Source organism: Neovison vison, chromosome 8 (assembly GCF_020171115.1).
Source record: "Neovison vison isolate M4711 chromosome 8, ASM_NN_V1, whole genome shotgun sequence".
In the NCBI taxonomy this organism is placed as follows: domain Eukaryota; kingdom Metazoa; phylum Chordata; class Mammalia; order Carnivora; family Mustelidae; genus Neogale; species Neogale vison.
In genome coordinates this window covers 25,018,894-25,031,038 of record NC_058098.1, presented here as the reverse complement: position 1 = coordinate 25,031,038, position 12,145 = coordinate 25,018,894, and the positions used below count along the sequence as shown (strand labels likewise).

The 12,145-nt window shown below is 45.1% G+C and overlaps 1 protein-coding gene across 1 annotated transcript; it reads left to right on the top strand.

Moving 5' to 3' along the window:
- Window positions 1-40: 40 nt before the first annotated feature.
- Window positions 41-11,488, top strand: LOC122915365 (vomeromodulin-like). The gene is made up of 13 exons (XM_044262183.1): window positions 41-126; window positions 623-724; window positions 2,447-2,602; window positions 3,491-3,581; window positions 3,913-3,970; window positions 4,687-4,757; window positions 5,132-5,278; window positions 6,303-6,425; window positions 6,963-7,030; window positions 7,485-7,515; window positions 9,083-9,143; window positions 9,896-9,975; window positions 11,260-11,488. Exons 1-13 carry the CDS (start codon window positions 41-43, stop codon window positions 11,281-11,283), a joined length of 1,098 nt encoding a protein of 365 aa, XP_044118118.1. The 3' UTR covers window positions 11,284-11,488.
- Window positions 11,489-12,145: the final 657 nt, after the last annotated feature.

Here is a 12,145-nt window from a genome sequence, read left to right as displayed (position 1 = left end):
GGGTGAACAAGCCGGCAAGCTCACAGAATCCACCCAGGACATGCTGAACAGCGCAGTGCCAGCAGGCATTGGAGATGCAGTCACAGGCATGCTGGGAAGTATTAACATAGAAGACCTCTTGATAGGGTAAGTGATTCCTTAATCCTAAGGTCTGGCACAAGAAGAAAGCTGCTGTTTGGGGACACTGAAGTTCAACCTCCAGCAACCTCATGGAAAGGGACAACCACATTTTCATGAAGCAACATTCTAGTTCTATGCTAAAAGGGTGCCCTTTCATTAGGAAATATGTTCCAGGAGGTGGAGGGCAAGAATCTTCCTGGGTCAATGCCCGGAATAAACATGAGAGGATCTCTGGAGTGTTTTCACATCCTCCTTTAAGATAGATCTGATAAGTGTGGAGAATCCTTAACTTGCTCCTGTCATTTAAAGCTAAGAGATATTGTCATTTAAAGCTAAGAGATAATCATTGTTTTTCACTTGTCTCAGCGTGGGGAAGAGGGCTAGGGAGTCCCAGAGATGGATGGGTTGGTAAGTTGTTAACTGGCTGCTTCGAGGGTATTTCTCCTGCTGCCCAGGCTGATTTCTGGAGCCAGGACTGACCCATGATATTGTCACTTTGCAGATTAAATGTTCAAGCCGTGACTGTGGAAAACATGACATCAACCATGACAGGTGGTGGGATCCTTGTCCAAGCCACAACTACTGCCATCATAGGTGGAAAAGGGTGAGTATATTTTCAAAGCAATCAACTGGGACAGCACAGACTAGAGACTTAAGATCCAGGGTCCAAGGGTCAGGCAGAGACAACATAGAATAAGGTAGGATGCTTGAGGATGGGATAAATTGGACACCAGGCACAGCTGTCTCTCTGCTCTGCCGCAGAGGACCAAAGCAGGAGAATGACCCCATGGAGCCCCATCCTCAAATAGTGTAAGCACAGCCAGAAATCCAGATTTCCATGTGAAATCTGCACAATTTTACATGTGGGCAATGAAGAGAGAAACCTCAGAGAATGACACGTACACTGGTATTATGACTCCAAATAATCTGGAATCTCTGAGAAGAATCAGCGCACTCCACAAACACCACAGTCTGAGGCAGTAATGGGGGACAGAGAGGACTCATCCACCTAGTGGGTACTGAATACACAGCTCCCTACCAGATGTCGTGCTGGGAACATAAGGAGCACTAATGGTGGTCCCTGGCCTCATCGAGCATCAGCATGTGGGGAGAAACAGGTTAACAGTGCAAGCCCAAGGCACACAAGAAGACATGAGAGGGAAAGGTAATCCACACTGGGGAGAAGGCTTCTTGGACTAACACACAGCACTAAAAACTGAGTAAGCTCCAGTCAGGCACTCAGCTGAGGCACTCTGAACTCCCTGAACCCTTCTGACAACCTCGTCAGAAAAGCAGTCCTGTTTCTGGACTAGGGAACCAGTTTAGACTACCAAAATCAGTTACAAACCTTGCTCAAAGTCACGCAGCTGACAGTTTGAACCTAGGCATTGTGTCTCCAGAACCCACATTTGTAACTAGTACAGTTAGCAGTATCAGGAGAACAATTTGTCTTCTCCAGAACATCCGGCGTTAATGAGACCTGGCTCTGGTAAATGGTGGGTTTTTCTTATGCTGTCACCTACGCAACAGACAGCTGGGGATGCTGGGCAGAGAAGTGTAGCCTGTAATGGGCATCTTGTTACAAGCAGGCCTGGGGCCACCAACAAAAGAAGACTTCTTGAAGGTTGGTGAGGAGAGTGACTTTCTCAGTGTTTACTGAATGCCTCCTGTCACCTTTGCGAGGTGGGGATCCTGGTGATCGAGCCCATGTGATGGGGGGACTACCGACTGATGATCAGCAGACATCTTTATTTCTTACGATCACTTCTTTTATACCTTCCACAAGATCCGATTACAAACAGGATATAAATTCCTGTGCAAGGCACGGGCTACATGTGAGATGTGATTTACATGCAGGCAATCAAGTGAGACAAGTGAAAAACAATGATTATCTCTTAGCTTTAAGTGACAATATCTCTTAGCTTTAAATGACAGGAGCAAGTTAAGGATTTTCCACACTTATCAGATCTATCTTAAAGGAGGATGTGAAAACACTCCAGAGATCCCCCCCATGTTTATTCCGGGCATTGACCCAGGAAGACTCTTGCCCTCCACCTCCTGGAGTTTTCTCACAGGTTTCGACAGAACCCCAGTCACGTTGGCGAGGATCTGGGTTGTGTTCCAACAACCTCCCATGAGCCAAGTTCTGAATCCTGTGTAGTGGAGGAAGGCCAACCTTGAGGCATCCTCACTGGAAAGCACCAAACTTTCCCTCTCTCAATTAATCTAGACAAACACAAGAGGCTGACGCCACAAATGCCTATTGGTTGGCCTGAGGGACATCCTGGAGCCAGGTCTGGTTTCACCTGCATCTTGCTCTCCACAGCCTAGCGGGACCTGTAGTCAGCATACTGGGATTTCAAGTACATGGGGAAGTAACCCTGAAAATTGGTCTTTCCACGAACAACACCCAGTGTGTCAACCTCCAAGTCCAGGACAAGGACATCAAGGTCAACAAAGTGTCTCTTCAGATAGTGGATACGTACGTAAGACCATTTTTCTCATTTTCTCGATCAGTGTGTGCCAGAATGTCCCCACTAATGCCACCCTTAGAGATGAATTTGGCCAATCCAATGGTTTGAATGATCTGTAAATGGAGGCTCAGAGAGGGGTCTCTGTTTGGGAACAGCCCACTGTTTGAAAACCGTCTTCTCTCACTCTGCCTGTACTACGCTAGGCATACTCTTTGTATTTTGTTCTTTTGCATAAGCAATACATCTACTTAGATCAAAATTCAAAAGATATGAAAGCCATGTGAAAAGTCTTCCTCCCTCCCATTGATGCCAACTGGCTAATTATCCTTCTTGGAAAGAACCAATGAATCTAGTCTCTTCTGCTGGCTTTCAGCAATATTATATATGTGCAGCTGCGTGTATGTGTACACACACTAAAAGGGGCAGATATTTTATACACCTTTCTGGACTCTGGATTGTTTCACTTAAAAAAAAGAGCTTGGAATCTGTTGCATCCATATATAGCTTCTTCATTTTTTACGGCCTATCATTCCATTATGAAGGGCACGCAATTTAACAGTCCTTTATTAAAGAAGCATTGTATTTTTCAGTTATTAGCTTTTATATCCAACTCCAATTAGTAAGGTCCCAGACAAGTCTGTTCACTATCAATGGGTATCTGAAGAATAAATCCCTCTGCATGGGATTGCTGGGTCAGATGTCAGGCATTGGCAGTCTTCCCACGTATCGCTGCATCTTCCTTAATGACTGAAACTGTAGACAAAAGGATTCAGGTGATTTTACAAATTAGGAAGCAGGACATCATGCAGCTGTTTCATCCATAGATGCGTTTTTTCCCAATGTCTGGGCAAAATCTAGAAATGCAAGAGTCACATGGTTCTCCACATCTTTCCCAGGCTCACAGGTACTTTGTCAGGGGCTGTCCCTGTGCCTCTGCCTCTGGACAACATCATTTCTCAATTGTTGACAGTCGCTGTGGAAGAAAATGTAAGTCCTAAGAAAGAGGAGAGCACCACCTCAGAGGGCTAGGTCACTGGGAGAAAGACAGGGAGGAGCCCTTTCCTTGGATGTAGCCTGATGCTGGGAGAGACTCAAGAAGGAGATAATCAGTCAGCCCTTCTGGCCCCAAAGACCCAGCAGCAGGACAGGATAATGCCTCTGGCCGGGAGAGGGAGAGGATGAGTTCTGTCAAAGAGAAGTCCAAGAAATAGGACTGGAAGAAGGGAAGGAGGACGGGGAGAAGGGAGAGAGGAGCTGGGCTAAGGAGAAAAGGCCTGCTGCACTTCCTTGGCAAGGCTAACTGGTGGTGATTTCACAGTTTCAAGAATCGGAATCGTGTGACATTGAGTTCAGTGATTTCAACGAATGCAAGAACTGTGAGTACAAATTCCAGACCTCCCTGAGGCTCGTGGGTCAATGGAGGGCTCCTCTGGGATCCCACCAGATGACAGAGCAGAGAGTATGGGGCTGTGAGCTACAATACCACGTACCTCCAAGCATTCCAACCTCAGCACCCTCGTGGCAGAAAATGTGGCAACCTACAGGCTTCTCTGAATCACTGTGACTCATTCTCTAGGATAGAGCTGGGCAAAGAAACCCTTAGAAGTCTCTTTGTTAACCTTACCACCCAAGTGGTTTGCAAAGTGCACATGTGTATAGAGTTGGAGCAAGGAGCATTCCCAGTCCTCACTCCAGGGAAGCTGAGAAGCAAAAATTCCCTCCAATGTCCCCAAATATATCTGGGAGACAGGAATGAGAGGACATAGTGGGACAGTGGCTGCCAAGACAGTCCAAGCAGGAAACTGGTAACATTTCCCAAGTCCCAGAGTAGATGAAACTGGGGCCTGGGCAACAAGCCTTTTCCTCTCACTTGAGGTTTTGGCACAACAAGAATAGGGCCAAGCCCTTATGTTGTCTTCCTCCCTGAAGCCTCCTCCCAGAAACGTGGAAAAGCCAGTAGGGTACCAGCTTTCTGCCTGGGAGCAAGAAAGCAAGAGTTGTCCACACTGATCCCCCACCTGGAGGGCGGAGCCACCAAGAGCCCAGGGGTGGCAGGGGTCACTCTATATATTCTCTTTCTTCTCACCCGCAGCTACTGGCTTGTTCAAGTACGAGGTTAAAAGCTCCAGGATTTCCACTCGAGGTCTTTCTATCTCCTACTGTGTAAGTGTTCTTTATGCTTACAACAGAGACATCCTGAACTCATGAAATATATGCTACTTAAAGAACCCTTAAATAGGGGAATTCACCTGAAAAGTGAGGTTCTGTGGCTTCTCTTAGACAACCAAAAGCCTGGGGGGCCCAAGTTGGACTACATCAGAGCAGTGCTTCCTCCTTTATAAGAGGTTCCGACTCTCCAGTCTCCACAAACCCCACAAGTTCCCACAGCCCCCTAACACGGAGGCTGGGCAGGCCTCCTGCTGTCCTCATTCTCATCCACTGCAGTGCTCACAGGGGGCCACGTCACTCCTCGAAATCTCAGCTGGAACTGTTAGTCACACATAATGACACGCATTTTTCTGCCTTTCTTTCTCTAGGCAAAAGCCCTCTTTAGCAGTGGTATAGTCCCTGTGCTTGGAGGTCCCCTGCCACCAGATCCTAAAAATGCCAACATTTCCTTAACCCTGTCTTCTAAGTTTCTCAAAGAAATTGTTGCTCAAAGTGCCAAGCAGAGCTCTGTCAAGGTAAGCACCATCTACATGGCCCCGGGCACCATTCTCCTCTTTGTGTAAGCCTAGTCTGTCAAACCCTGAGAGAAGGTAAAAAGGAAGTGGGTTCCTCCAGAGATCAATATGAGGAAATGCTGTGGGATGCAGATTTTCCCTTAATGATCATGTAAATGGATCTTTTTTTTTTTTTTTAAGATTTTATTTATTTATTTGTCAGAGAGAGAAAGGGAGAGAGAGCAAGCGAGCACAGGCGGACAGAGTGGCAGGCAGAGGCAGAGGGAGAAGCAGGCTCCGATCCCAGGACACTAGGATCATGACCTGAGCCTAAGGCAGCTGCTTAACCAACTGAGCCACCCAGGCGTCCCTAAATGGATCTTTGTTAACACTGACAGAGAGCAGAGAGCAGGGACATGGAGAACAAAGGTTTTCTGAGTGCCTGCTTTATGCTAAGGACAAAGCCAGGTGCCTTCTTTACATAATGAATGTCCTTGCATTCTCACAATAGTACTAGGAGGTTGGGGTTCTTATCCCCATTATACAGAGAACCAAAGCGAGAGAAGTCATTGACCCACAGCCACAGTATGAACTAGGGAGTGGGTTTATCCACATGGGAGGTAGTCATTTGCTTCTGGCCCCGAAAGTGAGAAAAGAGGCAGTAATAACAAGGATATGATAATCACTGAGTACTTTCTATGGGCCAGGCTCAGTTTCAGCAATGTACGTTGTTTCCTTAACAGTGTCCCAACATGATCAAGTACAGAGCGGTCTGTCACAAGAGCACAGAAAGAAATGGTTTTTTAAGTTGCTTGAAGGGTAACAGAAAGCAAAATTTTACATGTTAAATGCCCTCCTGTCCTTCTGAGAAAGGAAATGACCTATAGGAAAATATCTGGAATTAGACCCACTAGGTGAGCGACTCGTACTAGAGGGCCAATAAATATTGAGTAAATGAACTGAGTGATGCCCAAGTATCTCACTAGGCAACATTCTGCAGTCCTTCTTCCTCTCCGTATTTTAAATGATGACTTCTTTACAACAGATGAATAACCTGGCTGCAAGCATCACCAAAATAGTCTACTCCTTCCAGTCAGGAAACCAAATCCAAGCCACCTACTGGGTCACTGTGGAAAAGGATGGTGAGAGTTTTGCTACTGGGAAAACGGTAAGTACTGAGTAACCAATCAGGATTGAGCTGAGGAGGAACTAACAAGAACGAAGGTTACATGGAAAGAAGAATGGTCTGGATAGTAAGGGGAGCAAGTATCAAATCCTGCAGGCCCAAGTGTGTGGGTGTCCCTAAGACAAGGGAGGCTGGTGGACTCAGCCACCAGGGCAGAAGAGATAAATAGGTGGTCTCCTGAGACCAGGTAGTTTCCGCTCTGGTCCTTCCCTATGATCTTGCTGGTCATATCACAATGGGATATGTTTGCGGATTGGCCAGGTCAAGATATTATTTTTTTTTAAGATTTTATTTATTTATCAGAGAGAGAGAGAGGGAGAGAGCAAGCACAGGCAGACAGAATGGCAGGCAGAGGCAGAGGGAGAAGCAGGCTCCCTGCTGAGCAAGGAGCCCGACGTGGGACTCAATCCCAGGACGCTGGGATCATGAACTGAGCCGAAGGCAGCTGCTCAACCAACTGAGCCACCCAGGCGTCCCAAGATATTATTTTTAACTCACGTTTGTTTTATCTGAATGCAGACCTTGATCCTCTCCCATGACTGCAAGATTTTGAAAGACAAACTGATAGCAGACATCAAGGTTAAGAGGTACTGTCTATAACTACAAAATCCTGTCATTTGTCAGTGTAGAAACAAATTATCAAGAACACAACTGAGGGCGCCTGGGTGGCTCAGTGGGTTGAAGCCTCTACCTTTGGCTCAGGCTGTGATCCCAGGGTCCTGGGATCGAGCCCTGCATCAGGCTCTCTGCTTAGCAGGGAACCTGCTTCCCCCTCTCTCTGCCTGCCTCTCTGCCTACTTGTGGTCTCTGTCTGTCAAATAAATAAATAAAATCTTAAAAAAAAAAAAAAATGAACACAACTGAAATCACATGCATAATTATAGGAAAATCAAAATGGAGCTTTACTCACCTTAAAATTCATTTCTCCTCTGTATCTGACATCTTTTAAGTGGCTTTGAGAAGTGACTTAATACCTAAACTCTAGAATTGGTTAATATTTTTTATGTGAAAATAATTTTTCCTTGTACTGTTTCCTGACAGCTCTGAACACTCGGTGACACCCCCTGAGGCTGTAAGTGGATTCAATTTCCAAAATATCTATATGTGAGAAATTACTTTAGGGCCAGATGCTCAGTGACACAGGGACTCTGGAAGGAAAAGGTCACACAGACTAGATCTCACATGCAATGTGGAATAGCACTATAGGTTCCAGACCTAAGCCCTCTCCAGAGAGTTCCTAAAGCCCATTATTGGAGTCCCACATTCAGTCAGTGACCCCAGGAAGTCCTAAATCCACGCTTTTTTAGTGTCCTGGGTAATTCTGATATACAAGGAAGTTCTAGGGTCCATTGGAAGGATGAAAAGGTAATCTAAATTCTAATCTTGCATGGGCTCATGGGCGCTGCTCAAAAATATACCCAGCCTCCCATGGTCTCACCCTTCCCATCAGTGGTTCTCAACCCACGTTCTACGGAATGAGCACATGGATCACCAGATGAGAGCCTGGGAAGTGGGGAAATGGGGAAAGTGAGGGTAGGGCCCAGCGAGTGGGCTCCAGGAAATTCACAGGAGGTTCCCCAACCACACCCCTCTTTAAGATACTTGGTCTTACACATGTTCATGCCATTATTCAACAAATGTTTAGTGAGCACCACTATGTGCCCAGCTCTAGGATACAACAATGATGAGATCCCTGACTCTAAGAGTGACTCTCAAGTTTAAGTGGTAAGACAGAGACAAATTAAAATCATTAATGAATCAGGTAAATCTTGAAGAGTCTAGTAGCCATACACTGTAGAGGCATATACACTGGGCACCCAGAAGTGAACAACCTTATGGCTATGGGTGACTACAGGTGCTGTTCTTGTGTGAGCCCTGAGATAAAGAGGAGTCAGTTGAGAGACAGACTCTGGGAGTGTCTCAAGCCCAGTGATCCTTCATCTCATCTTTACTGCTGGGCAGCTGTGTAGACATGCCAGGCTCTGCACAGGGGAAGGACTGTGGAAGGCATGGTCCCTAACTTTGTATAACTATCCACCTGACAGAAGACACAATATTTATGCAGAAAGCTGTCGATTTAGCATGAAGATGACAGAGTAGAGACCACCAACTAGGAGGTAGGCAGTGAGTTCCCTGAGATGATGTCTGAACTTAGTCTTGAAGGAGGAGCGGTTTACTACTTTGGTAGCCAAAGTGGGTACCAGGCAGAGGAAACAGGATACATCAAAAGTAGGCATCACGGCATCATAGGCCTTTTGAAGAGGGGAAAGTTAAGTAGAATGTCAGCAGAGAGAAGCAAATCTTGGAGATCCTAGAAGGGGATACAGAGGAGGCAGGCTCAGCAACAACCAGGCCTTTCCAATACTGAATTCAGTATCTGTCTTGAGAATATGCTGCACCGCTATGACTACAGCACTGTCTGGAACATAATAGGAACCCAATAAACATTGGTTCAAAGAACCACCTAAGGCATCAAAACCTACTGAAAGGCTTTGCAAAACCCCTAAGGCATAAGAGGCCCAAGGGATTGACCGAGTTCCACCTCTCCACCTAGTCTTGTTCAGTAATAGACTTCTACTGAACCCACATGTCAGAGGCACCCAAGATACACCGAAAAAATCTCTTCCCATCTCTTCCAGGAGGATGAGGTGCAAGATGTAATGCCCGTGGTTCTGAAGAAATTTTTATCTGCCGTTAACGGTATGTGGAATTAGTAATGTAAACACTTAGAAGAGTCATAAGGGACAAGCCTGTGAAACCACGCTACAGAATGTTCTATGGCACTGAGCACAGTATCTATCAATCACCATCCAGACTGAAAATCACTTCTTGTTTTCAGATAGGGACTTCAGAATCTTGAGATGCCAGAACATGAAAATTAAATCTAAATGCCTCTTCTATAGGTCCTAATGAAATCTTGCCCACTAGGGGGTCTTCAGGACCAACATCATCATACCACTTAAAGGAAACATGGACCTGGGTCACCTAGTCACAGAGATGCTGGAGTCTGAGACACTTGAGACTGAGATCATGAACTTCACAACCATCCAGAGATGATGGTACAGAATACCACCTGTACATACTTGTGATGAACTCTAGAGGGGTTCAAAATATTGCAAATAACACCAAAATAGTAGGGTCTTTTAGTCTTCTTAAGTTAGTGAAGGCAGACATGCTTACATGTCTCTTAATACTGATTCTCTGTACAGAGAATACCCACCAGGTTTCCAGTTATTTCTAGGGTCATTTCTGATCCTTGCAAACTTACCCACACACACACAGAAGATTAAGAGAGTCTATGTCTAAAACCTGTCCATTGAATGGGCATGGGAACAAGTTCTCCTAGAGCTGTACACTGACCAGAGATCCTGCCGGTTGATTGTGGCTAAAACAACCCAATGAGATCATTGTTTTTTTTTCAACTCATATCATAAAATTCTTCTTTATTTTAGAAATGACAAGTATGTGGAATGTGCCACCAGGAATAACCTCAAATCCTCTAACCAAAGCCCAGGTTGAAGTACTTAAATCGGTAAGAGAGAAATATAAATATTTCCCTTTTGCACTAAGGCCTACTCTGTACTTCAACCTTCACAGGAATACGAATGGGGCCAGTGGGCCTCAGCCTCAGTCTGTTCCAGGCTGCCTTATCAGCTCCAACCAAACTCTCCACTCTTTCCTAGGTGGATTCATTGCCTACTGTCCCTTTAGTCATAGGTCCTAAAACTGAGACACTCTTGGTTATATGCAAGCAAATAATCTATCCATCCCCATGAGGACTCTCATACTTTTCTGGACTATGCCTCAGTCCCTTCTTTGGAAAGACTCCTACCACACATCCCTGACTCATCCACACTATTACCTTCTGTATGCTAGAGCCTTTCACTCTTTGCCACCCTGACTCTCATTTTCCTCCTTCTTCCTATCTATCTAACCTTAAAACCAGAGAAAACTTCAAAAAGAACCTGCTTCCTAAGAAACAGGTAAACGAATGGGATTTTTATTTAAATTTGTCACCAGGAAAACAGTAAATGATGAGGGTGGAACAAGAGAAGATATCTGAGAGAGCAAATAAGTTCAGACTCTCCATCACCCTTAGATGTTCCATTCTTGATAAACATGCTTATCAAGTATATAACCCAAATGGGAAAATAACTTCTTTCATTTTGGCTCAAATCTCAAAGTTGTATATTCATGTTTTTACTTAACCCCCAAATTTCCCTGGATCTGTGGCCAAATCAACTACCAGAGTACAGAGCAGAGTAAATCAGCATTTACCTCAGGGTTGGTTTTCTGCCTCCTGCTCTTACCTGCACCTGTACTCCATGGCTCTGAGTGGCCTTGGACATATCAGTTAGCCTCCCGAAGTCAGCCTTGAGTCAAGGGATGGGATTAGATGAACATCAACTGTGTTCCAGCTACAAATGATAGCCCAGCAAGAACTGGCTTATGCAACAACAATAAAATTATAAGCAATGAACATCCCGGGATGAGACTAGCTTCAGCAGTGGCCTGATTCAGGGCCTAAATGATGATACCAGAATCCATCTCTTGGCTCTACTATTTCTAGGTGGGGTGTACTTTGGCTGTACATGGAGGTCTCTACGTACCGAGAGCTTCACTCTCCATATCTTTCTGGAATAGTTCAAACAACAATCACCCAGAAATAACCTCGGGGACTCCCATTAACCTGACTTGTTCCTTCCTTGAAGCAAGCACTGTGGGCAGGGGAATAGACTGCACTGGCTAGCTCAGTCCATGCCTATAGTCAGCTTATGTATTTGAGTATAATTAGTTGTCTTTCATCCCCTCACAGAACGATCTTCAGGCAGCAAACTAAACCCAGCATACCTGATGCCAGAGAATTTTCCAGAATGAAAGCATTCTAAAACTTCTCTAAGAAATATTGAGCCAAGGACATCCTTATCATTAAAAAGCCAAGTAGAATAGTGTTCTGAACATGCCAACTATTCTTCGGAATCTCACCAACATTATCTTGAATTAACAAGTGCAACAAAAGCAAGAATCCAGCAATTTTTGGCACTCTGTAATCACTTCTTTAATAATTAACCTGTTTTCATGCAAAAAAAAAAAAAAAGACTCCTTTGTCTTCAATTCATAGAAACAGGAATTTCGTCTTGTGTTTATGACTAGTAAAAGCACTACTTATTAGGGACATAAAAATTAATAGTATGAATGATGAGGCAACAAACCCAGGGTTAATTTATCTTGTGCACTGCGGGACAATCTTGACAATGATTAAGACTTTTCAGGGCACCTGGGTGGCTCAGCTGTTAAGCTTCTACCTTTAGCATATGTCAGGATACCAGGGTCCTGGGTTTGAGCCCCATCAGACTCCCCACTCAGCAAGGAGCCTGTTTCTCCCTTACTCCCTCTTCCTGCCGCTCCCCCTATTTGTGCACTCTGTCAAACAAATAAAATCTTAAAAAAAAAAAAAAAAGACTTTTCTACCCCTCTTTCCTTTCCTCTCCAATTCCAAGTGCTTTCTTTCTTTCTTTTTTTTTTTCCCCCAAGATTTTATTTATTTATTTGACAGAGATCACAAGAAGTCAGACAGGCAGGAAAAGAGAGAAGCAGGGGGAAGCAGGTTCCCGGCTGAGCAGAGAGCCCGATGCGGGGCTCGATCCCAGCACCCTGAGATCATGACCTGAGCCAAAGACAGAGGCTTAACCCACTGAGCC